General features: G+C 46.0%; 1 protein-coding gene across 2 annotated transcripts in view; it reads right to left on the bottom strand.

The window, feature by feature from the left end:
- ATP9A (ATPase phospholipid transporting 9A (putative)) overlaps positions 1–25,074 on the bottom strand; it is a 47,083-nt gene extending 22,009 nt beyond the window's left edge. The window contains exons 1-14 of one of the 2 annotated variants that reach the window (XM_030963283.1): positions 24,924–25,074; positions 18,939–19,083; positions 18,516–18,629; positions 16,967–17,075; positions 11,912–11,970; positions 10,953–11,004; positions 10,318–10,412; positions 9,927–10,007; positions 9,672–9,747; positions 7,577–7,653; positions 6,825–6,985; positions 5,996–6,138; positions 5,144–5,256; positions 3,043–3,252 (exon numbers count right to left, since the gene is read on the bottom strand). In XM_030963283.1, coding sequence (XP_030819143.1) covers positions 3,043–3,252; positions 5,144–5,256; positions 5,996–6,138; positions 6,825–6,985; positions 7,577–7,653; positions 9,672–9,747; positions 9,927–10,007; positions 10,318–10,412; positions 10,953–11,004; positions 11,912–11,970; positions 16,967–17,075; positions 18,516–18,629; positions 18,939–19,083; positions 24,924–24,991 — 1,503 coding nt within the window. In that variant the 5' untranslated portion in view covers positions 24,992–25,074. Of the gene's footprint in view, positions 1–3,042; positions 3,256–5,143; positions 5,257–5,995; positions 6,139–6,824; positions 6,986–7,576; positions 7,654–9,671; positions 9,748–9,926; positions 10,008–10,317; positions 10,413–10,952; positions 11,005–11,911; positions 11,971–16,966; positions 17,076–18,515; positions 18,630–18,938; positions 19,084–24,923 lie in introns of both variants that reach the window. The other variant, XM_030963282.1, reaches the window with a different exon arrangement.

The following is a 25,074-nucleotide window of genomic DNA, read 5'->3' on the forward strand; positions in this document are numbered from 1 at the left end:
ACCAGGGGACACCAGCACCATGCACAGGGGAACAGACCCGTGGCACAGGGGACACCAGCACCCATGGCACAGGGGACACCAGCACCCGTGGCACAGGGGACCCCAGCACCCATGGCACCAGGGGACACCAGCACCCGTGGCACAGGGGACCCCAGCACCCATGGCACCAGGGGACCAGCACCCGTGGCACCAGGGGACACCAGCACCCGTGGCACCAGAAGCACTGCCAGCTCTTCTGGCATGTCTGGGCACTGGGCTGGGATGGGGAGCACATCCCAGCTAGGTCAGACAGAATAGGTTTGCTCTGCCCCCTGTAAAACTCGAGGAGCTCTCAGCCACAGCAGAAAGATGAGAAATATTCAAGATGCAAAAGTGTATTTACAGCTTAGAGGAGGGAGAATTCAAAGCAAGCTTGAAATCCCTCAAACACCTTAAAGGGAGCCCATGCTCACTGATGAGGGAAATCAATGAAGTCCCTGCCCCTGCCAGCATTTGCAGCTCCAGCCAGGCCAGGCCTGATAGAGATTTGAGCATTTCAAAGCACAGCAGCCCCAGCAGCCCAGCACAGTACCCTCCAACTTTGCTCTCCCCGACAATTAAATTACCCAAGCCACCACTGAAGTGAGTATCGACTAATAAATTTCATTCTAAAGAGACAAATTGATCCTTCTGTGCCATGAGCTGCTCTGCAGGGTCCCCTCTGGGTTGCCTAGGCAGGCAGACAGCAGGCAGAGACCAATTGATCCCACACCCTTTCATGTCCTGGCAGCTGCCGCCCTTGTCAGGGTTAAAGACTGTTTGCCCAGGAATCCCAGCCCTCTTATCTCTGATCAGATTATATCTATTTCATTTCCCCTGTTAGTTACTGTATGGCTACAACTGACAACTGGCTCACAGAGCCCCAAGGCTGTAACTGATACCTGAATAAAGATACTTCAAGACTTCTAAATGGCAGCGTGCACAGGAAACAAATTTAGGAAATCCTGCTTTCTGTTACAGGAAATGAATCCTATGCCAACTGGTAGAAATTACCCTTGCTGTTAAAGTAAAGAGAATACAAGTTTTTGTACTCATTTCATAAACTGACCTTCCCTGCCATGGCAATATTTTATTGATATAGGATTTCAAAGGCTGGCTTTAACAGGAGTCCAAAGCCATTCCCCTACAGGGAATGTTATTTAACAGCATTACTCCCTTCTCAAGGGCTCCACTTGTGTAGCTCCTGCATTTTGTACCATCTAGGATGACATACAGAGCACGGCTAAATAATATTTGTATATCCAAGACCTACAGACAAGATTTCCTCAGTGCAGCAAAGCATATCTGATTTCTGAACCTGCTGTAATTCTCTACTAAGGAAAGGAAAAAAGAATTTAAACAATAATCTTGGAAGGATTAGTTATCATGCTATAGTAAAACAAATAAACAATATCCCCTGGGTATTTCAGACAAATTGCTGTGTAAATATTTTAAAGACAGAACAGTATAAAGAGTAAAAGTAAAAGAAAAATCACTGACTTCACCATATACCACAATATATATGTAAATAAACAGAAATCTGTGGAAAAATAGCCTGTAAATGCTTTAGGAGGAAAAAAAAAACTTAGATGCAGATCACAAAAATGACCATCTGGAAATCATTCAGAACTCGTTTCAGTGCAAAGGCAGTTGCTTTCTGTATGCTGCCTCTTCAGGGGAGAGCAACCCTGCCCCAGCCACGTGGGACAGGACACGCACACCCTGCCCAGGGAGGAGGTGCTGCTGGCACCTCACCCAGCCCAGCCATGCGGGGGGCACGGCAGAAATGCAGCCTTTGGATGATGCACAGAAGAAAATGAATAATATAAACACATATGAAACAACTGAATTGCCTGCTTTGGGAGAAAAACACTATAGGGAATATTTTGAATGTATGTAAATGTGCAAACCAGCTCTGTGCCAGTCTTTCAGCAGCACAACAGCCCCAAAATCCTCACTCAGCTGGGCTTCCAACAAGTGCATTGAATTCTATACAAAGCATTTCTCTGGCAATGAGGCAAGCCAGTTTCTCTTCCAATGGCAAAGGTGGGAAGGTTATTATCAGAGGCAAAGCTGGTTTGTCTGAGGCAGTACATGGAAGAGCCCTTTGAATGTAGTCAAAAGGGTGATTTGATCTCACTGTCAGTGGGATTCTCAGGGGAAAACTCAAACTTCAGTGTCTCTCCAGCACAGAGCAAATGTAATTGTACATATTGATAGAAAGCAAAATGTGTTACTTTTGTTGCACTAAAAGGTGTATCCAAGAAGCATAACCAATATATGAAACCACATTTTATTCCTCCTGTCTTTGTCACAGAAGGAAACAACACTATAATGACATTTCCTAGATTTTGCAGGGGGTGGCCAACAGCACTTAAACTGTAAATACTGAATTGAACCTGATCTCCCAAATGCTCAGTAAAAGTCTCCAGTGAATGTCTGGAGAGCTCCAAAGCTTCTCCCCACTGTGCCACCTGCACAGCCCTGGGTGCTGGCAGAGAATGGCAGGGCCCAGCTTTGCTCTCCAATAAACCTGTGCACTTCACCCCGTCCCCAGAATTAACCCGGGCACTGGATCTGCCCACCTGCACGTGGGATGTGCCATGGTTACAGTGATTCCCAGCTTTTCCCTGGTCTGGAAGGTCACACACCTCGCAGAGCTGAGCTGAGGGAGCATTCCAACCCTCTTCCATAAGCTGTCCTCCCTCAGACAAGATAAGATTGCTCATAATTTACCAAAACTGGTCAAAGGTATTTCCAGAGTTGAAATGAAAAATACACCCAGGATAAAATGTGCAGAAACAGGGACAAAATTCTGTGCTGCAGAGGCTGCCAGAACAGCCGGATACCAGTCTGGAGCTTCAGGCAGAGAGGCAGAACAGCCGAGAGGGCACTTACAGCCCATTCCCAGCTTATCAGACCAACAAACACATTACAATATTATCCCTTCACTAACCCCAACCCTTCCCCAAGGAACCACGGGGTTTTTGCAGCCAGCAGGGTCACAGGGGCGCTCAGACTGACCTCGTCGGGGCTGGAGGCCTGGTACACCCTGCAGGAGTCCTCGTAGTGGCGCTCGGCCTCGGCCTGGTCGGTGACGCCGTTGCTCTCGTAGACGGGGGTGACGTTGTGGCACAGCGCGATGGCCTTGACGGCCTCGTGCACGCGGCTGCTCATGCTGCGCCGCACCTTGGTGGCCAGGGACAGCCCCTTCACGGCCGGGGGGTCCTGCGCCTGCTGGGGGACACACAACACGCTCTTACTGGGGGGAAAAATGACATTTGGGATCAGTTTGTAGGGACTGCACAGGCCCCTGTCCCCACAGACCAGGCATGCTCTTACTGAGGGGAAAAATTACATTTGGGTTCCATTTGTACAGGCCCATGTCCCCACACACGAGGCATGCTCTTACTGAGGGGAAAAATGGCATTTGGGTTCTTTGTATGGACCGTGCAGGCCCGTGTCCCCACAGACCAGGCATGCTCTCCCCACCCTGCAGCCCCACGTTTCTCTTCACAGAGAGAAGCAAGGCACAATTCTTCCCAAAAATATTTCTGGGATTCACATTCTCTGAACCTCAGAGAAAGGAAACACAATTCTTATCATTTGCTGTGCCTGTGTTTGTGCAAAAAGTAGAACGCAACATGGAGATTGTTTACCCAAAGTCATGGTGTTTTGTTTCCTTGGCCTACCAAGGCCAAGAGTGTGTGTGTTGGGACTGTTGGGTGACAGTCACAAGATTCTGGGCAGTATGTGCAGGGTTGAGTGTTTGGCAGATTCAGTTTTAGATGTATAGAATAATATAGTATAATAAAGTAATTAATTAGCCTTCTGGTATCAATGGAGTCCTCCTCATCATTCCTCCTTCGTAGGGCCCTCGCAGCATTGCTATACCATCCCCTCACTCAGGCCCCTCAGTGTCCCCTGGGAACACCCCAGTGCAGCTCCTGCAGCATTGCTCCTGAAGGGCCCCAACAGATTTCAGTTTTGGGACAGTACACCAAGAAAAAGCCCCTTTGCTGCAAATCCACCAAAAGGGACACACCAGCCTCAAAAGACTCAGCGAAATCACTTTTTTACTCCACAAAGGACCAAATTGAGAAATTTAGAGTCACTTGGGTTTCATGTGCAAGAGAATATAATTTGTGAAAACACAAAACAGATGACTGGTATGGAGCTAGAAAATCTTAATTACATTCATTTATTTTTTAATACTATTTTTAGTATCAGAATGGGAGTCTTCAGATAATTGCACAATTACTAAATTATCCCAGTTGAAGAAGGGACACACAGTGATCCAGTTTCCTGCTCTGTTAACCTTTAGTGTCAAGAGGACAAAAGTTTCACTTCCAGGTCAAAGGGCCACAACATGGTAAAAATAAGAGCAAAGAATAAGAACTACAGTTCAAAATGAATCATTGCCAGCAAATGCTTCTCATTATAAGGAATCTCACTTGGTAATTATGGAAGTTTTATGAGACATATATCCATTACCAGGGTAATTCCACATGTTATTTTTCACACTAGTGATTAGGACCCATAATATCTTCAAATTTAGTATCACTGCTCATCAGCACTGCTGCCAAAATCCAACAGCAAACCCTGAGCTGAAGTGCACTCAGTCACTGCTCACACACTGGACTAGTCAGTCACCCAAATGTTCCTGACAAATACTGGGCACTTTGGTAAATAATTAATCAGTAGTCAAGTTTTCTCTAGAGATTCGGTATAAAATGAAGGCAAATAAAGCTGAAGTCTGGGGGTTTGTGATTTGGGGGTTTTTTGTTTTGTTGGTTTTGGTTTTTTAATACAGTTCTGTCATTTAAGGGTCTCAACACAAGACAAGAACTAAATGCTAGGAAGGAGAAAGAAAAGAGATAGCTGGATATCTAAATAAAAGTTATTTTAGACTCAGACCTCAGCAGCAGGACACACTTGCACGTGATGTGAAACAACCCACAGAACATAACAAGCAATCATGACATTATTTATGAATTAAGCATCCAGGGACCTTCATGCTTTCCCAAAAGCAGCTCATAAGCAGATCCCTACCACATGAATTCCCCATTGGCCCAGTGATGTGGAATTTCGGGCACAGGGAGCCAGGGGATGCAGCTGGTTGTACCTGCGTGTAAATGCTGAATATGTGGCTCTGCACCTCGTCCATGGAGTCCAGGCCGTACGCCACCGTTCCCAGGTGGAGCCTCTTGAAAACCATCTCGTTCTGGGTGAGAGTCCCTGGGAAAACAGCACCATGGAGTGGGATCAACACCCCCCTGCCCAGCACACCTGCTGTCCCTGCTGTGCCTCCAGCACAGAAACCTGAATGTGGGCCAGCAGCTGAACCCATCCCTGCACCGCTCCCAGCACAGCCAGGGCTGGCAAAAAACCCAAAATCAACAGACCTGAGGGCTCATTCTCCTGGGAAGTGGGGGTGTATAAATAACAGTGAGATTCACCCCACAGTCAATGCCAGCAGGAGCTGCAGGCACAGTTCTGGTCCCACTGGAACCAAAAAAAATTGGAAACTACTTCAGTGGGACCAGGATTTTATGTCAGACCAAGCTTTTTATCACAGCTCAGGCCTTCAATTCAAGCTCAGCTTCAAAAGTGTAAGGGCAGCAGCAGACAGCTTCTGCCTTTATATATAAGTTATCTTAACCTGGCTTTGAAGACCAGCTCTAAAAACTTGATTTTAATTTTATTTTTACCCTCAGCTTTTGTTGTAATAGCGTGCTTTAAGTATTCATTCAAGTAGTACAATATTCCTGTCCTACCTTACTTACAGCACATTCAGAACAAAAAAAAAGCACAACTTTTTTTGCAAAATCTGATTAAATCATATTGTCAAAGTAACAGGAAATGCATATTTCTTCCAGTCCAAAGAAATCTCACATTATCCTCTTTTCCTGGCCAAAACCATAACAGAATCCAAACAACATGCCATGACTCAAAGCTGTATTTTCTGCATCAGTACCTGTTTTGTCTGTAAGCAAATAGGAAATCCTCCCCAGCTGCTCAGGGATGGTGCTGGACCGAACCACAGTGCCAGGGATTTTGGAATCTCTGCGAATCACCCAGCTGTACACAATCTTCCCCATGTCCAGGTTCACACGTAAACTGCACAGGAGGAAAGAGAAAAAGGAAAATAAAAATTATCACCAGGTAAACTTTGGAAAAAATCCTTGTGAACTGCCACAGTGCAATGAAAGGACAACGAGTTCCACAGTGAACCTGAGTGCCAAAGGAGAGTTTCAGGAGAAGTTTGTTCAAAGTCAGTGCTCTGATGGCCAATGTAATTACACTGTCATTCAAAGACAGATGGCAAAATTGAATGAGAAGAGCAGATATGATTTGAGGGGAAGGTGGACAGAGTAAGGACAGTGATGGATACCAGAGAGGTGATTAAAAATGGAACTGAAATGAATCCCAGTCCTGCACCCAAAGTAAGTTACTAATCTACTTTCTAATACAGTACAATTCAATATCCAAGTTTCATTGCCCTCTAAATGCATTCCCCTACATTCTGTATAAAACACCCTCCTTTTCCATTTTTTACTCTGTTCTAATCACAGTAACCAGGTATTCCAAACACAGAGAAGGGAATTTAAATGCCTACTCCACAGCCTGAGCCAGTGAATGGGTTAATAAATTGAACAAATTCAACAGAAACTACAAAGCAATTCTTCTGTTTTAACTTCATTTCTACTTCTGGCCTGGCTGAGCTGTGCAATGAGGAGCAGGTAAGAGCTCAGGTGCCCGAGCAGGCAGTGCTGTGCTGGGAGCATTCCCAGCTGTCCCCTCACCTGATGGGAATGATGTTTGAGAACAGCAGCAGGAACCTGATGATCTGCAGGTACCAACGGCCTGCAAAGTGCTGGAGGGCCACCATGACCAGGGACACCACCACCAGAGCCCCAAACAGGATCTTGGTGAGACAGTTCACCTCCAAATCAAAGAGGCCAATCTAGGACAGCAGGAGAGAGAGATTTCAGGCACACAGATGAAGGTGTCAGCTCAGTGCAATATTCACAAAGGAAGTGAGCTGCCACTCCATCCAAAGAGCCATTCCCACTAGTCAGCTTCTCTTCTTTTAAAACACCACAAACATATTTAAATTTATAATCAATACTCTTGCCAGCTTATGACATGAGATTTCCATCCCTCAGAAGCTCAGCAGAGGATGCAGAGGTGTGAGAGGGCTCACGCTGCCAAAAGCTGTGTAAACATCCCTGCACCACGTCTTAGCTTTGCTACAATGGAAGAATGCAGCAAAAGAAGCTTTTCTATTCTAACAGGGACTGTCTCATTATAAAAATATAAAACAATGTTTGACAGCCTTAAAAAGGTGTCATGACATATGTATAATAGGATGAAAAAAATCAGGAGAAATAGCTTCTGTTCTGGTAGCCATCTTAAATCACAGGCTGGAAAATATGAATTATTCCTATGAGGTTTTCCCTAGTGTGTACATAGAGTTATTTGGAAGGATCTTCTTTTAAAAAATGATCTGTTTCTGACCCTTGTTATTTATTACAAACCTGTTTCTTCACCATACCTTACTTCTGGGGTTGGAGGTGTTCATCACACTGCGCAGCTCCCTTCCCGTGTAGAGGACAACTCCCACCACAGTACCTGCACACACAAAGGTTTTCTCCATAAAAATACTCCTCAGCTGGAGAGCATTTTCAGCAGGCTAATTTCAGAAGCAACCAGAAATTCAGAAAGGTGGTATCTGCAACACAACACCTATGAAAACATGGACTGGAACAGGAAACATCCTCCCAGGCAGTAATTCAGTCTCAGGGTTGGACTTGATGCAGCATCACAGACTCCATCAGCTCATGGGAAGAGCAGCCAGCTCTGCTCTACCTTCCCTGACCCCCTTTTGATCCACTTGTCTCTCCAGACTATAAATAAAAGTTGGTGGTGATGGAGGATTTCTTGGATTTCCTCCCACCACTTGGAATCCCACTTTGGTGCTCCCTTCCACCAAACCTTCATTGTGTGTCCAAATTAAACCAGCTCTGGGCTAGGATTATTTACTGGTAAAGGCTGAAACAATCAGAACAAATCTAATTAATTCCAGAGCTCAAGGAAAGAATTACCTTATTTTAAAATCTACAATTTACTTTAAGTGTTTTTCTAAATACTGTTCCTACCACAAAGTGAATCATACCAACTCCTACCTTCCTGGAACAGATGGAGCTGCTGGGAGCCCATCAGTGAATTTGAATGCTCTGTCCCACAGTTGCTAAAGAGCTGAGAGCAATAAAGTCCTCAATTTTCTCCTTGCAGAAACATAATTCACCATAAAATGCAGGCTTTCTATGGGTTTTCTCTTAAAGACTTTGCAAAGAGCCATGAAGAAAAAGCTGTCTACCATCAACAGTTTAAAAGCTGCTATTGCCCAGAGTTAGGAGTCCGTAAAAATGGAGAAAACCAACTCTAAAAAAAGCACTACTGCCAATACAGTGCTACTTTATACTCTACTGTTCCCCTGCTCTCAATAATGATCAGAGTTTTAACAAGCTGCAGGTGACTTATTTTTAAATAAGGCTGATTCAAGAGAGGTGGTTTCTAAAAATATGCTGAGAAAAATTCCTTTAAAAAAACACCCCCCAAAACAACAACAAATCCTTGGAGCCAGATGGCAGATGGTGGTAAGATCATCACAATTCAGATCAGCAGATGGCACAGCTACTCCAAATCCACTGCAAACAGTCAGAGTCAGACCCAGCCCTCCTGCAGCAGATGGAGAAAGATACATTGCTCTGCTCCATCTTACAGTGAGATGGCACCACAACCCGACAGCAGAAGAAAAATAATATCCACATTTTCTCCTTACAGAAATAACCTACAAGATGCTATTTGTTATTACCACAGGAGAAACAAAACCCAGTACTGTATTGATAAGTCAGTCAAAATGAGAGGAAGCACCTGCCAGGACTAGAAGAAGCTTGAAAACACATTGATCTGTGAAAAAGGAGTGTTTCTAGTTGGTTTATGGCCATTTCAAACAGACTCAATTGCATAAACCCTTTGAAATTATATTTGCAAATGCACTGTCAAGTCTCTCCATTTGACAAGTTTAACTCCAGAGCTGGACTCCAGAATTCCACTCTCCTCCAGCTACTGCCCAGCAAACACACTGGGCAGGAGAGGAACAAGGCTTTTACTTTGACAAGCCTCTACAGGGGGCATTGATTAATCTCAGGCCTCGGGAGTTTATCGTACATATGAGTCAAAATCTGTCTAAGACTTGATTTTCTTTCCTTTCTTAAGAGTGTATAGGACAAACTCAATGGCAGCACTTACCTGGAAATCTTTCATCTCAGCTTCTGTTCCCAGAATCCATTTGACACCATTTCTGTTACAGATTAGGATGTCAATGTGCAGAGCAATTAAGTGCTATTCTGCTCCTAGATGCTAAAGAAGGGCCCCAAAGGCCACTCCACTTCTTTCTCATCTAGGAATGTCCAAGAGGCAATTAGATGTCAGCTCAGCTCCCCAGAGGTGTTAGGACAAGGGGGAAACCTCATTCCAACTGCTAATTTCTCCAACTGACAGAATTATTATTCCATCACAGAAATACCTTTAAAAATTGTTAACATATTCCCTTAAAAACAATTTAACATGGGTCTCCACCTTACCTGATGCAATCACTGTGCTGGCCCACAGGGTGTTTTCTATGCTTAAACTTTCATTTACTGGAGGGTCACTGTCCTCCTACAATGAGAAAAAGAGAAAAATAAACAAACTTGTCAGTAATGGAAAAGAGCAGAGGATGAGAGGAGTCCACAGAGGTGTTTGGGGAGGGATGCTGAGTGAGCTGGCACAGGGATTTCTGATAGGATGGAGAATTTTCATAAACCCTGGTTGATTTCAGGCCCTGCCAGCAGACTCACCCTGGTGAAGGTCCCCACGAAGTTGTGTATGTCAATGTTGGGTTCTTCTGCGTAGACGTAGGAGCGGATCTGTAGCAGGTCCTATCAAACAGACACATCCATCAGCCCTATCAGCCAGGCACAGCTTATAATGTACAGGAGGTTTACCAGAATACTGCTCCAAGAGTTACTTGGCATGGTTTAGAATTGATGCCTACTGCAGCCCAGGAGTCCCCCAGAAAACACACCTGGGGCAGCAGGGGATTTCCTGGCGTGACACCTGAGAGACTCCTGGGACTTGTCTGTGCCCCAGGAAAGAAACCACAGCCTGAAAACAGGGCTGCAGCAACCCCAGGTTTTCAGGGAAAGCCTGTCCAAGCTCCCAAGCCCAGAGTGCCAGGCAGGTGCTCACAGAGGCCGTGGGCAGGCGCTGGGTGCAGGTGACGGGCAGCCGCAGCTTCCAGTCGGTCTCCCCGTCCAGCTGGTCCGTGCGCAGGAAGCACGACCCTGGGGATGGGAACAGCAGTCAGGATCCTGCCACCTCTGTCCTAGGCACACCTACAGGGGTTAACTTCCCCTCTAGGACACCCACATCCTTCCTTCTCTGGAAACACGGTCTGATTTACATTTGTTAATAATGGAACGGTGACGTTCCTGCACCACATTCCTTTCCCTCCACTAGGACAGAATTCTCTGTGCTACACTTTTTAAAAGACACTTGAAATATTCCCATAAATCTGTTTTCTAATCCTTCTGATCAAACATTTCCTTACCCCACACTTAAAAAAGCAAGCCTGAACAGTAAGTAAATATATCTAAAATGCAACCAGATTCATTTACCCTGAACTCAACCCCTACATTCTTTGATTAGCAAACAAAACTAGAGTATAACATTCTGAGAAGTGGTGGTCCATAAAACCACTTCAGTTCCCCCTCTCTCTAAAATTTTACTATTATCTATTTCTTTCACATTTCCAAAAGACAATTTTCTCCAAACAACCAGTGAAAGGTTAATGGCTATTTTGACAATTGGTTCCAGATGTTTACCATTCTTCTCCGACGTCCTCAGGAAGATCATGTCAGCAGGGACCCTCTGGTTCTGGGGGGAGAAGAAAGGCCATTATTGTGCAGGCAGCCCTGCACGCGTGTGCAGCGCCTTCCCCAGAGCAGCAGAGGCACAAAGAGGATTCCTTTGTCAGCCTGGAGCCTGGGATTCAGTTTGCTTTGAATCCTGAACTCGCTTCCCTGCAGAATTCCAAGTGCACGATAATAACTGGTGCCAGCTCCCACTGACCAGACCCAAGGGTTAGGTTTACAAAAGGGCTGGAGAGTAATTCTAGAAGTATGAAGAAATCTTAAACTAGTGCTGGTTTCCTTTCGAGGAGTCCCATGTTAGCAGAAAGGTTGTATCAGGAATCTGCAGCTACCAAGTTTCTCATTTTGTACTAAGTATTTTCATACTAATTGTTTTAGAGGTCACAGCTGCTTGCAGAGAGTGGGTGAGAAAAACATAAAATCAGAGGATTTTAAAAAACCACATTAAAAGTTGTACAAAGGGGGAAATATACCTGTATATACCAGTATCTACAAATGGGTCACTGGGTCTCCCAAAACTGCAATGCTTATACCCAAAGAAACACCTGGGTGCTGCATTTGTGCCAGGTATTTAACCTGTGTCCAACAGTCACAGAAAGGATAGGGAAGCTCCTTATCTTGCTATACTATAAGTAAAAAAATAGGCTATAGGCCTACCTACATATTTGCCCTCATTTGTAAAGATAATGATGTTATTGGTGAGGTGAGGGAACACTGTAAAGTGATTAAATATTTAAACTTGTGTTCAACATCTGATATTCTAAGCCCGTTGTAAAGTAAGTAGGAACTCAAAAGATCTCATTTTCTATGGTTTTGCAAAAACCAAAAAAACCAAAAAAAACCAAAAAAACAAAACAAAACAAAAAAAAAACCCACAGCTTTACACAGGAAATATGAATATAAGGGCAAACCTTTTCCACAATGATGAGGTCACCCACTTGTATGTTAGAGCTCTTCACCTTGACAGTCCCTGCAAAGCAAAGGTGTTGGTGTTAGAGCAGAGCAGGACAGGCTCTGGGGTGCTTTGTGCTGCTCCTCCCCTCCCTTCCCCTGCACTATGGGGCTGAAAATGGGAAACGTTTCCACCACAGGAACTGGGCAATGCTGCCCTGGAAAGACTTCTGAGCCCACTATCCCCACTAAGGGGTGGCTCTCCCAAAAAGGGCTGAAGCCCCTCCTGTAACAGCTCCAGACACCAGCCCTGGCTGCAGAAAGCCCTAGTCATAAGTCTGAAACAACTCCTTAAATTCCTTTTGGTACTGCCTAACTCATGAATTCAAAAACACTTTCAGCATCAGGCAGGTGTCAGAGCAAGAACAGAAAGTTACAGCAGGGAACCATCAAATCCAACTCCTTTTCCTCAGGCGCCTGGAAATGCAAAGCTCGACTCTCAAGCCAAGGCCTGGAAGCTGGAAGTACAATGGGTCCTTCCAAAGTCCAGCCTCATTTCCTGCCCTGCTGCAGCTCCAGTCTCTGGCTCAGCTCTGCCACCTCTCCTTTGCCTCTTGCAGGACTGGCCAAACAAGCAGGGAACAGGTCCTACAGAAATCATGTAAATATTTATTCCTGTGCAGCTGTCAAACATTTCCCAGTTGCTTTAAAACAGGGGATTAATTTAACAATTGGCCAGTAATTTCAAATCATTAGCCAGCTCTAGATTTGGCTTCTCAGACTAACTAGTGATTTATAATCAGTTAATTTGAACCCTGCCTCCACGTGTCTGTTATATTTCAACAAAAGCCTCTTTAATCTGCTGTGATTTGAGTGGAAGTGGGGGAGGCACGTGGAGCTCACCCTGGCACGGACAACACTCCTACTGTACCTCAAAATTCACGGGCTAACTGGCCAGATAGCAGCTCAGGGGAAAGCAGGAGGGGGAAGGGAGGGGGAATAGAAATTAGCACAAAGCACAAAGGTCACTGGGATTTTACTACTGGCAGTCCCTTCATTAGCATCCTTCTCAGGATATGCTTCAGTGTTTCTGCTCCAAATTAACAATGAAAGCCATTCTGGGCTGGGGCAGCCTGCTGCTTTGGTGACACACTGTGTGCCTAACAACATGCTTCATCACTGCTGCTAATAAATGCAGACTTCCTTGCATGCTGTAATTATTCCTACAAATTATAAGCAGTCATGGCCCATTTCACAAATATCTCATAGGTCTTTCATGGATTCTGAAGTTTGCCTTGTGAGGGTTTTTGGTTAAAAAAAAAAAAAGGTAAACAAAACAAATGCTGGGCTAAAGACATCTCTGCCGGGGCAGGAAGCAAACCGGGGATTAAGAGTCCATTACGCTGGGGCTTGAAAAGAAAAGCTGCACTCCAAGAGGATCAAAAAAAGCATCCCTGGCAGTCTTCTGTATGGGCTATACAAAGTTAGGTACTATGACACTAAAAGGGTCTGACAGATAACATCTCTTCCTCCCCTTTTAATACGGTTATTCACAAAGCAACAAAAAGTGCTTTTGAATATTCTCCTGCGCAAAGGAAGGGGGGGAAAAAGCCTGAGTGCTCTCCCCACACAGGCACAGCCACTCCTGACCCAAAGTGCAGAAAAGCTGTGGATTTGTTTAACCATATTTTCTGTATTCTCTCCAAGATCACAAGGATTTATCTGGTGACTGTCAGCAGAAGCAGCGCTACCTGCAGGGTTCAGGCAGGTTTTCCTTAACAAGGTAAAAAATCATTCTGCAAAAGAGAATTAACGCCTGGACAAAGCTGTAACGTGATGAGTTCCTATCATTACGTACATAAAAGGCTTTTGGGATCATTATGCTGAAAACAGTATCATCTGCTGTAAAATTTTTTCTAATTTGAGAAAACCCAAAGCAGCTGGAGCAGATTTGTCTTGCTCAGGAACCCTCCCAACCTCAGTTGTTGGAGGGTAAAACAAAGAGGGGACCTTTCTAAGCAGCACACGTTTTTATAGCTCCTGGATAAATGAGATGCCCTTTTTAGGTAGCTAATTCTGCTTTTGCAGCCTCCCTGGCCCCCGTGGGTGACATCTCTGCAGTGTGCACACACGTCCTGCTAAGAAGGCCCAGGACCAGATGTTTCCTTTGACTCAGGACTCCCATAAAGAACTTACTTGAATTAGTTTTATTTTGATCTTGGGAATTCTGTAATTCCCTTTTCTTTCTGTGGGGAAACTGCCACCTAAACATCAGATGTTTTCTCATGCATGTTTAAAACCAGCTAATAAGCACAACTGTTCCATTTCCCACAACTGCTCTATTTAAATATTTTTGTAATTATAAACTCCTGGTTTTGTAAGTGCAACTAGAAATGCATCCTCTAAATACACACAGGTTTATTCAGCATTTATATCACTTCCAGTTTGTACTTCCTTAAGTTAATCAGAATAGAAGTTGATGTTTATCACTTTTTAAAAAAAGCTAGTCTTGAGCTCTCATTCAAATAAATCTATTGTTAAAACTTGTCTGGTATTTGTTTCATTCTCTGCTGGGCCCTGATTTATCTTTCTTAAAGACAAGAAAGTAAACATAATCAAATGCAAATAGTTTGCTCCAATTTAAGCTATGGTTTTTGAAATTATCACCAAATTTGCAGCACGATGGATGTACCAGAAAGCATTGAATTTCAAGTAATATTAGCCAGAAAAGATTCCCTTTTTAGCCCTGTGAGCACTTAGGTCAAAATTTCACAATAGATCTGCAAAGCTGCACTAAAGTACAGATCCAAACACTTACTCTGGAATTAAAGATGAAGCCAGAGGTTTACCAAAACAAGTTAAATACATCTAAAACATAAAAAAAAGAGGGGGGGGTGGGTTTGTTTGATGTGCTTCACCAAACTTTTGGCTTTTGTAGCCTTATGCTGTGGGGCAGGACTCGCAGAGTTTGGGAAAATATTGGTTTTTTTATGGCTGGTAAATGCCAATGATCTGTATCTTAAGTAGCACCCCTCAGTAGGAGGTCCCTTCCCACTTTTCTGTGGAGTTTCTCTCTATTATGCAGTTTTACCCAGGGAGGGGGGCTGCAGGAGAAGAAAAACAAGCCAGGAATTTGCAAGCACAGTTCGAGCTTTCCATCAAGCAGATCAGAACACAGACCCCTGAACACAGGGAGGCTTGTGGCTTATGAATAGGGGATTGAAATTTGATTATTTTTTATAACAATCCAAACAACTCTCCTTTAAATGCAGAGATTTCCACGAAATAAAAAAAAAACCTTTCCAGAAGTCTGCTGGTTTTGTCATTTTGGAACATAAATGGATCATCTGGGTAAAAAGATAAAAAAGGTTTAGGGTGGAGGTTTTTGTCATTAGGTCTCAGCACAGGGCTGTGCCAAACCCCTGCAGCATGACCTGTGCTGCTCAAGAGCAGCAACAAAAGAAACAGCCTGTAAAAACCCCGTCCTACTGTCAGCTACACTGAAAATTAATTGTTCACATCAGCTGTTCCAAATTTATTTTGGTATTTGCTGCCTCTACCTTTGAGCTGGTGACACTCTCCCTCGAAAACCCAGCTCCTTCCTCTGACTGTACAAAGGGGTGAGATAAATCAACCCCCAAATTTCCATCCCCAGCCTCACCAGGCCCTTCCCTGCTCGTGGGTAATTCCCAGAGGAGCTGAGGTTTTAATCAGTGGAAAAGATGATCAGCTCTCCCAAAAAATTAAGTTCTGAGATTGAGTGAGGGACAGAAAATTACTCTTCTCCCCCAAAGCATGTGACAACCATAAATAATTTTCTATGGTTTTTTCCTACTCTAAACTATACTACAGTCTCATTCCTGTTTCTGCACAAAAAATCATGTTAAATACAGTGGCTTGAGATTTTCAGCTAGTGCCCAGCTGCCAATCCTCCTTGGCTTCTTTCACAAAAATTAGAGAAGTTAAAGGACTGGGGGGAGGGAAATCATTCATGGGAAACGTAATAGCAATATGAAAAGAACTAAAGGAGAGGTCAGGCCCCTTATAGATCATTGAATAGAATCCAGAAGGCAACTCTTTTATATCTTTAAATAGATGTAGTACACCCCTCTTGGATGAGGCTTTTGTTGGTTGCCAAGCATTTTAAGTGTTGTACTAAGAACATGTTATTAAAAGGGGATTTAATATTCAGAAACTCAAACTCCCCAGTTTGGAGTTGCCTCATAACTCCTGGCATGTGAAATATATCCAGCCTTAAGCAATTATATTTGAAAAACAGCCTTATTCCTACAAATGCAGCATTTTTTTTACTACACCTACATCACCGCATCTTAATTCAGGGGTAAAAACTTTTATAACTAAGAAATTGGAAACGGAAAAGAACCAAAACTTGCTCAAATTCAGTTCATTCCCTTTTTGAAACAAAACCCTGGCCTCACCATCTTTGTCATGGTATTAGGAGTAACTCCATAGTGAGGCAGCACTGGATTGTTCGAATGAGAATTTAAATGTCTTTGTTAGGTACAGCACAGCTGGAAACAATGGCCAGGCAGGGTCAGGCTCAGCTGAGCCCAGCCTGGGCTCCAAACTCCTCAGGGCTGCAGGGGAGCTCAAGGGGATGGACACGGAAAATGCAGGAGCTGACCCTGCCAGTCCTCAGGAACTACACCACCTGCTGCTGACAAACACACACCTCATCGTTTCTAGGGTCTTTTTAGGCTCCGTAGGGTGGTGATGCCCTGGCACAGGTGCCCAGAGCAGCTGGGGCTGTTCTGGATCCGGGGACAGGCTGGACATTGGGGCTGGGAGCAGCCTGGGACAGTGGGAGGTGTCCCTGCCCATGGCAGGGGGCACTGGGTGATCTTTAGGGTCCCTTCCCACCCAGCCCATCCCATGACCCCTCAGCAAACCCCAAGCTCCAGCAGAGCCTGCTGAGGAGCCGCCCCCCAGGAGCAGCCCCCGCGTGCCAGGGCTCCGTGGCCACAAAGCCACGTGCCGGGGAGCCCAGAGCCCCTCCCAGGCCTGAACTCTGGCTCTGGCTGTCAGCAGGGCTGCACCCCCAGCCTGGGGCTGACCTCTGGCTGTGAGCTTGCTGTAGATCTGCGAGTTCACCTCCTTGTCCCTCATGTAGCAGCGCAGCTCCTCGGCCGCCTCGCGGATCACGGTGACAGCCAGCACAAACCCCTGCCAGCAGCACGGGGAAACAGAGGGAGCAAAGGGTCAGGGAGGAATCACATCTGCCTCCAACAACAGCCATATTTATCAGTGCCAACGTAACAACCTGCATTTCCTTTCTCTAGCTGATGCTCCTGCATCGGTGCACTGAGATGCGCTGCCGTGCCATCCCCAGTACCAAACTCACACCAGCTGCTTGAAAACACACTTGCTGCTTAAGAAACTTTCCAGTTTTATCAGGGTGCTCTCCCCAGGCACATCTTTGTAAAGGTACTCCCCCAAGCAAATCTTTATAAAGTTTATCCCCAAGAAAACCCTCTGTGGAGTTTACCTGGAGCATGCAAGCACCAGATCTCATTTCACCCCACAGCTGAGTAACTGAGAGTGAGAAGTCCAGGGTAAGGCAGACCCCTCAAATCTCAGTGCTCAGCACCTCAGAGCCGCTGAAGCCAGCACAACTCATCTGGGAGAGTTCTTTGTATAGCAATGTACACAGAAATCTGTATAAGCCCCTTTTCATATATTCAGATAAACAGAGGATGCATGTGCCTTCATGGGTATGTACACAGACACTCCACCTACACAAATAACACTGAAGATATTTATGTGCTCTGTTCATGGTCTAATTACACGTTTGCCTGATTAGGGCTTCAGTCCTACTCTTCTGTACATCCAAGCAGTCATTTCATTTCCTCTTGCCATGAGGAAATGCCTGCATCACATCCTTCACTGCATAAAAAATAATTAATTAATGCAAGCCAATTCTTTAGGGGCTTGGTATCACAAAGTCGTGTTTCTAGCACAGACTATTAGCTCAGAGTAAACAGTTAAAACACTCCTCATGCACCACAGAAAATGAATTTTTTACAACTCGTGTTGAAAGCTGCAACCAGCTACTGATTACCTCTGTCAATAAGGAACTTTAGGAAGGGAGCAAGGTGATGTTAGAAACTGCAGGTTTCTAGTACTTACACATATCTAAATGTGTGATCTAATTAATTAATTAATATGGCAATGAAATGCATTCATTCATTTACCTAGAAATTCCTACCTGCTTTCCAAAATAAAACTAAAAAAGCATCAGCTATTTTCAGCTTAGGTTTCAGCTGTTTGAAGAGCCTTCAAATAATCACCCCAAAATATTCCCACATGTTCCAGCTGACTGTGTCATCTCACATGTCATTCATGGAGAATTCATGGAGATCCAGGCTTTAAAACGAATAGAATTTTAACAGCAGTGTCCCCAAGCTGCCCTTCACTTCTTTCTGGCTTTTACCAGGGATCTCACTGCACTGAAAGGTAAACCCTGCAACATGCACAGCACAGGCCTCAGGAAACAAGTTAAAAATATGATTGAAGGTGCAAACTTACACCTCACAGAAAAGGCAGCACAAGAAATTTGGTCAAACACCAAAACTTTCTTGGAGAAATAAACCTTGAAGGACCTACCAGAGGAACCCAGTACGTGTAAAGTGCACCAAGCCTCATCTCAACCACGAACTGAGAGCAGGCCAAGAGCAAGAAATAAAGGTTGAAGAAGTATTTGAACTGGTTAAACAACACCTAGGAAAAAAAGAAAGACAACAAGAGGAGGGAGGATGTTATGCATGTTGAAATAACCACCAGAAACATTTCTGCATGCTTTCCTAGTGACTAAATGCCGACTTGGGGCAGTTTTAAAGCAGTCCTGGACACTGAGGACACTTCTGTGTCTGGTTTGCTGCTGCCCTGAGGCAGCCTTGGCATCAACTCCACCAAACACAACCCCATCGTTTTTTCCAGCTCCAGATCCTGCACTTATCTACTGTAAAACCACTGAAAAATGGGGAAAGCAGTGGGGGGACGATGAAAAGCAACTTTAGTCATGCTTACCCCAGGGAGAAAGGTAAAAAAGTTGTACTTCTGGTTGTTGATGACATTGCGAGGGTACCTCTGGTCTCTCTTCTCTGGGTGCCCGAGCCAGACGCTTCGAGGCCTGGGCTCCCTCCTGCCACAGCACCTCAGGCACTCACAGCACCTGCACAGGGACCATTCGTTCGTTAATGAGTTCATTTCCAGCACACCTCTGCGTGTCACACACACAGCCCCTGCCTCAGCTGCTCCCCAGCTAGTGCCATACAACCAGAATTAATAGAAATACCCTCAATAGAACCGCTTCAGAAAGTTATGCAAAAACTCTCAGTTTTTGTCACCTCTACAAACTATTTTTTCTCGTTAAAAAAACTAACTAGCAGATTCTTTCCACCCCATTTATGTATAAAATCCACACTGAAAGGCAGCTGGTTACCAAGACCAGACAAACAGCAAAACTGGTGTCAAACACTCGAATTCAGAAGCTCTACTACAGAAATGTATTTTATGAGCTAGATACCTTTCAATTGCAGTTTGCTTTTGTGTCTGCAGGTGAAGACCTAAGACAAATAGCCACTTGCACCCCAAATATATTGGAATAGAAACTACTGGAAATGGTGGTATTTGGATTCCAACAGAATACAGATATGCTCTACAGAAAAAAGGGAGAAAAATGTGGTTTTCCTTCCTTCACAAAGGAGAAAAGGCTCCAAAACAAAGCTTTACCCAAGGGAGCAAATCTGGTGTCCACACGGCCTATTTCATCACAATGTGCTTTCCAGTTAGGAAAAATCAGTCAGTCCTTGCAATCAGACATCTGAAACCATTTACCTTTGTTTATTTTTGAGGCTGGGCCTCTTACAGGGATTGTACTCAACAGCAAAATAGCCCCACACCTATATCATAATATTTACAATAGGGTGACCCCTTGCTGCATTTCCCCCACAAACACACTTGTTGCTGTAAGAATGGTAATTTACAAATGCTCTGCTACTCCAGGGCTTGAGAAACAACCTAAAAATAATGCAGCTCCAAGAATATGCAAGAAAGGGCATGGGAGAATCTGCTGAGTAAAAATAACAAGTTTGTGAAATCCCTGCCTGGCTGGAGTCAGTTTTTGCAAGCTCCTGAATTACAGGGAAAGCAAACTGAAAACCTAATTAAACAAACAAAAGGAAAACTTCCTGCCCAGCAAGTTTTGAAGGCAAATATCAGGAGCGTGGATGCCAGAGTAAAGAATATCCAGAATTTCTGCTGGGAGTGTCCTCCACAGCCTTAGAGCACGAGCTTCCTGTAAAATATTTAATTTTAAAATTGCCAATGAACAGAATACTACAACCAGCACTGGGAGCCCCAGGTTGCAACACTGGAACTGGGGAGGTTCCTCAGCTCCCAGGAATCCCATTCCATCACAGCCCTGGGGCTCCTGTGCCAGGGAGGAAAATCCTGACAGCAAATCCTGCCTCTTACCCCAGAAACGTTCCAGGATTTTTGTTCTGAAGGCACCAACTCAACCCCAGTGCTGGTATTTAACCCTCAGCACTCTGTGGCCGCGTTTTCCCTCCTGTGCTGTGCTGGGTGGGCTCAGAGCAATCCACCACCCAAACCCTGCTCCAGCAGGAATGTTATCTCACAATAACTGCTCCAGTGCCAGCCCATGAACTGCTGAAATCAGTTCAAAATGAAGTTTTGGTCAGAACAGAGCAATTTCTCAAGCACAGAACCATGTGCTCATTCTTCCAGGCAGATGTTTATCACTCGCCCCAAAGGTAGCCAATTGCCTTAACTTTTAATTATTTTTAAACTTTTCAGTGATGTCTTAAACTTCACTGGGGAAGAATCAATAAGATTATTGGTTCTCCTTTTCCCTTTCTCCTCTGGAAACTGAATAATCTTCATGTAAAAAAGAAAAATCTATTCATATGGGCACCAGAAACAAAGTACTCTGAGCACATACAAATGTGTTTTCAGATTAGCTTTGGTGCCCATTAAATAACAAGTCCTTTTGACTGGAGCTGTCAGTTTTTTCCAGTTACTTTATTTGTTCCTCCCTGCAAGAGTTTTGCAGCCACTGTGTAGTTCTGTGATCGGCTGTTTCTCTGGCTACCAGCCCTGTTTTTAAGTCCCAAGCTTAGAGATGCAGATGATGAGGGAAGGGGCTGCTTCATTACTATAAAATTCTCTGCTCAGAGCACAGGCAGTGGCACAGGAGGAAGTTTCTGGCAGAGAATTATTTGCATTGGTACGAATAACAAAATGTTTTCCATCATGAAATCTAAAGACTGCACCCTGGAAAGATTGTCTAGAAAAACAGCTGGGAGTTTACATTGCTGCTGGGAAAGGCTGATAAAATTAACGTGCACTTTCCAAGAAGAGGAATCACAATGTTACAGAAATGTAAACAGTTTCTGTACTAGTTTGGGAACAGGTTCCTAAACATTTCTCCTTCTCCATTTTGCAGCTGAAGTACTGAAGAACAATCCTGCAATAACCCTGAAGTATAGAAAACTAGCAAGTGAGGGTAAATAATGGACTTTCAAAATCATCACCTTGCAGGAAGACCACGAAAAATACACGAGCACAGCTTACACAGCACTGTGCAATTCACATTTTAAATCGTAACTTGGCAAAAACAACAATGGGAAACAAACTCACAAATCCTCAAATAGAGTCGCAACCACTGAAAAGAATCCCTCAGGATGCAAACTGTACCTGAAGCTCAGTCCTGTAAGGGATGCTGCCCTTAGTCTGCAGAGGGATCCAAATGAACGGGAGGAACTGAAGAACAGGTCTGCTCTGCACTTCACCTGGGATTATATTTGCTCACAAAAACACGTTCCCAGCGGTGATGTAAGAGGCAGGAACAAGCAGAGTGACTGCCAGTTGCCAGGTGAACAGCCACTAGCAAGAAGCAGGTTTTATTTATAAATGTTTGACAGAGAAGTATTTGAAGATCAAATGAAAAATACTCCCATGTAAAACAAACCCAGTGGGAAAAAAGTGCCACTTTTGTAGGTGTGCAAACCTGCAACCAAACGTGTTCTGAGGTGGCATTTGTCAAATTGGTGCTGAAGTTCACTGACATATTTGGTCACTTCTAAACAGAGCCCATTTCTCAGATTTCATTTCTGTGACCCTCACAGGCTGTGCTTGGCACCTCTAACACATAAACCAACCCCCACATGACATCATTCCAAAAACAGGGGACAAATTTTCCATGGCTAAAGAAAACCAGAGCCATGCACGATCACCTTGCCCTTTTATGCACCTGCACACGAGACACTGCCGGTGGAACATTCTGGAACATTCCCGCTGCAGGCCATGCAGCTGGCGTGGCTCTGGAAGGGGCAGGGGAGCTGCAATTCCTGCAGTTCCCAGGCTGAGGGAAGGCAGCCCAGCCCCAGGCTGCACGTGCCAAGGCACACCCACACAGGCTCTCCCAGGGCAGGAGCTGCCGTCCCTGTCTGTTGACTCTGAAATGGAATTTGCCGTTTTAAACAGAGCCAGAGTACACAGGCAGCACAATGGCACAGCCTCAGCAAGTGTTCCTGTAAAGCTCCTCCTTCCCCTGCAGCTCTGGAGCCAGGCCTTTTCCACACAGCAGCTGCATGAGCACAGCAGTTTGCTGCTTTGAAAGGAGCCCTGCAGGACTGAGGACTGACACCACGAGCTATTTAGGGGAGCACTTGTGTCATGTGCTGAGCAGGGCACCCGGGGTGCTCCAGGAACCTGCAGCTCCTCCCTGGCAGGACCGGGCCCTGGGCAGCTCGGGCTCACTCCCAGCCCACCAGGGCTGCTGCAGCTCTGCCATCCCTCCCTCCTCACCAGCACAGTGCTCACAGGGCTCCAGAGTGCTGCAAAGCCTCGGCATGAACAGGGCTGAATTCAAGGCACAGCACGGGAATTAGAGCTCAGCCTTGGTGGCAGCAAGAACAGCCCCAGTGAAGCTGTGCTCAGGAACAGATCCCCACTCTCCCACTCACTTCTTTAAGCTCGTGGCTTCTGAGCTGTCTGAGCCATCACTCATCTCTGCAAGGCTCCTGAGCCAGCTCCTCCCTGGCTTCCTTTCAAAGCATGCCAGAAGCTGAGGGAAATGAAAGCCTTGCTGGCTGGCACCTGCCCTACAGGTGAATTAGCCATTTTTTGCTTTTATTTTAACAGAAACCAAGATTTCTATAGAGACATTCATGACCAGAAATCTGCTCTGCAGAAGAGTACACCAACAAAAATCTGTCTGAAAACTCACCCCCACTGCTGGGGACCCCCAGAGTAGGAACCAGCTGGGGCTATGGCAAAGCGAAGCCCATCAACACTTGCTCATCCTGGGTTTTCATATGCATTGAGGAACACAAATTGGATGGCTTTAGTTTGGGTTTTTCCTCAGAGGGAACAGAAGAAAGGAGGCCTTGATTATGGCCTAGGATTCCCAGGACTCTATTCTGGCTGTGACACCTCCACTTGCTGGATGATTTATTCTATGGTTTCTAACACTGGTTTGGATTGGCTTGGCTTCAACACTTTGCTATCCATCACTTGATCAAACACCAAGAGATCACATCACTAAAACAAGGGTTCCTCGTGTATGACAAATCCCACCCCCAAACAATTACTGCACCAAACAGAAACCCCAAATCCAATTTATTTCAACTGCTATTGAGTAAAAGCCCTAGGCAAGCTTCCTTCCCGTGCCGCTGGAATTTTTTGCCACCACTAGAAAACCTCTCAGTGGCTGCTAATCAGGCAGGATCCACAGGCAATGACCCATAGCTCGGGTTAGCTGAGGGCAGGCTCTGCTAGGCAGCACTAACCACACTGAACACCCAGGAGGCTCTTGCTGGAGATTACAGAACTCCAGGAAAGAATCCATTCGAGCAGCTTGGAGAAATTTCCCAGGCCCTCACCTCTCCCTGCTCCCTTCAATCACGTCACCAAAGGCAAGGCCCTGGTGGCTGCACCTTGTGGCACTTGCTCAGCAGTGCATGTGACACAGGCACCGGGGATTGCTGCTGCATCACACACTCCTCCTGCCCTGGGTACTGCCACAGCACCACCAACACCCCGAGAGCAAGGAAAACACCTAATGCTGAACAAACTGGGTACAGCAATGTCAGTTACCGGACTCGGAACACAAACTACCGACCAAAAACATAAACAAGGCAAACGTGTATATTTCACCTTGCTCTAACAGCGAAGATTTCTTTCAGCATTTTGGTTTATTTTGCTAACATCACTCGCCACGTTTAAAAAACCCAAATTCTCCAGGGACGAATGAAATGCTGTGATAATTGACAGCCAGGTGACTCGGACACCACGTACACCCTGCTGTGTGCAAACCAACCTGTCTGCACAGTGGTGCGGTTTCGTAATGGAAGACTATTGGAAAACCATTTTCCTTATTTAACTTCCTGCATGGGCACACCGGTATAAACATCTCCCTACGTCTCCTTTAGGGACGCATCGCACACCGGGGCTACGGCGACATCGCCACCAAGGATATTGTATTGCCGAGCTGATACAGTAAATGGGAGCCAGGCCTTTGTTACACCCACCACCGATGGATGCTCTGCGCTCCTCCCAGCCGAGGCCGGGGATTCTCCAGCCCCGGCTGATTCCACAGCGGGGATGGACGATGACAAGCAGGAGCCGAGCTGGGCCGGGCGGGTGCGGCGGTGACTCGGCCGCGGTGACACGGTCCCCGCCCGGCCCGGCCCCTCCGGGCGCTGCTGCCCCGCTGTGTCCGCGGCTCCGGCGCTGAAGGCCGGGCCGGGCCGAGCCGCTCCCCGCCGGGGCTGTCCCCCGCTCCCGCAGCCCGCCCGCATCCTGCCGTGCGCCGGGCGTGCCGCGGCAATGGCGTCAGGAGCAACCTGTCAGCGCCCGCCTGCCTCCCCCCTCATCCTCATCCTCCTCCTCCTCCTCCCGCCCAGCTCGGGCCGCCGCCGCCGCCCCCCGTCCCGCGCATCCCGAGCGCGGCCCCGCCGCCGCCCCGGGGGTCGCGCCGCCCCTCACCCGCCGCGGTGCTTGCTGTCCATGCGCTTCTTCTGCCGGACCGGCTGCAGCGGGATGTTGTCGGTCATGGCCGCGGCTGCGGGGCGGAGCGGGGATGCTCCGGCTGCCGGCAGCGCCCAGCCCGGCCGCCGCCGTCTGGCGGCACCGCCGA

Source organism: Camarhynchus parvulus, chromosome 20 (genome assembly GCF_901933205.1).
Source record: "Camarhynchus parvulus chromosome 20, STF_HiC, whole genome shotgun sequence".
NCBI classification, from domain to species: Eukaryota; Metazoa; Chordata; class Aves; order Passeriformes; family Thraupidae; genus Camarhynchus; species Camarhynchus parvulus.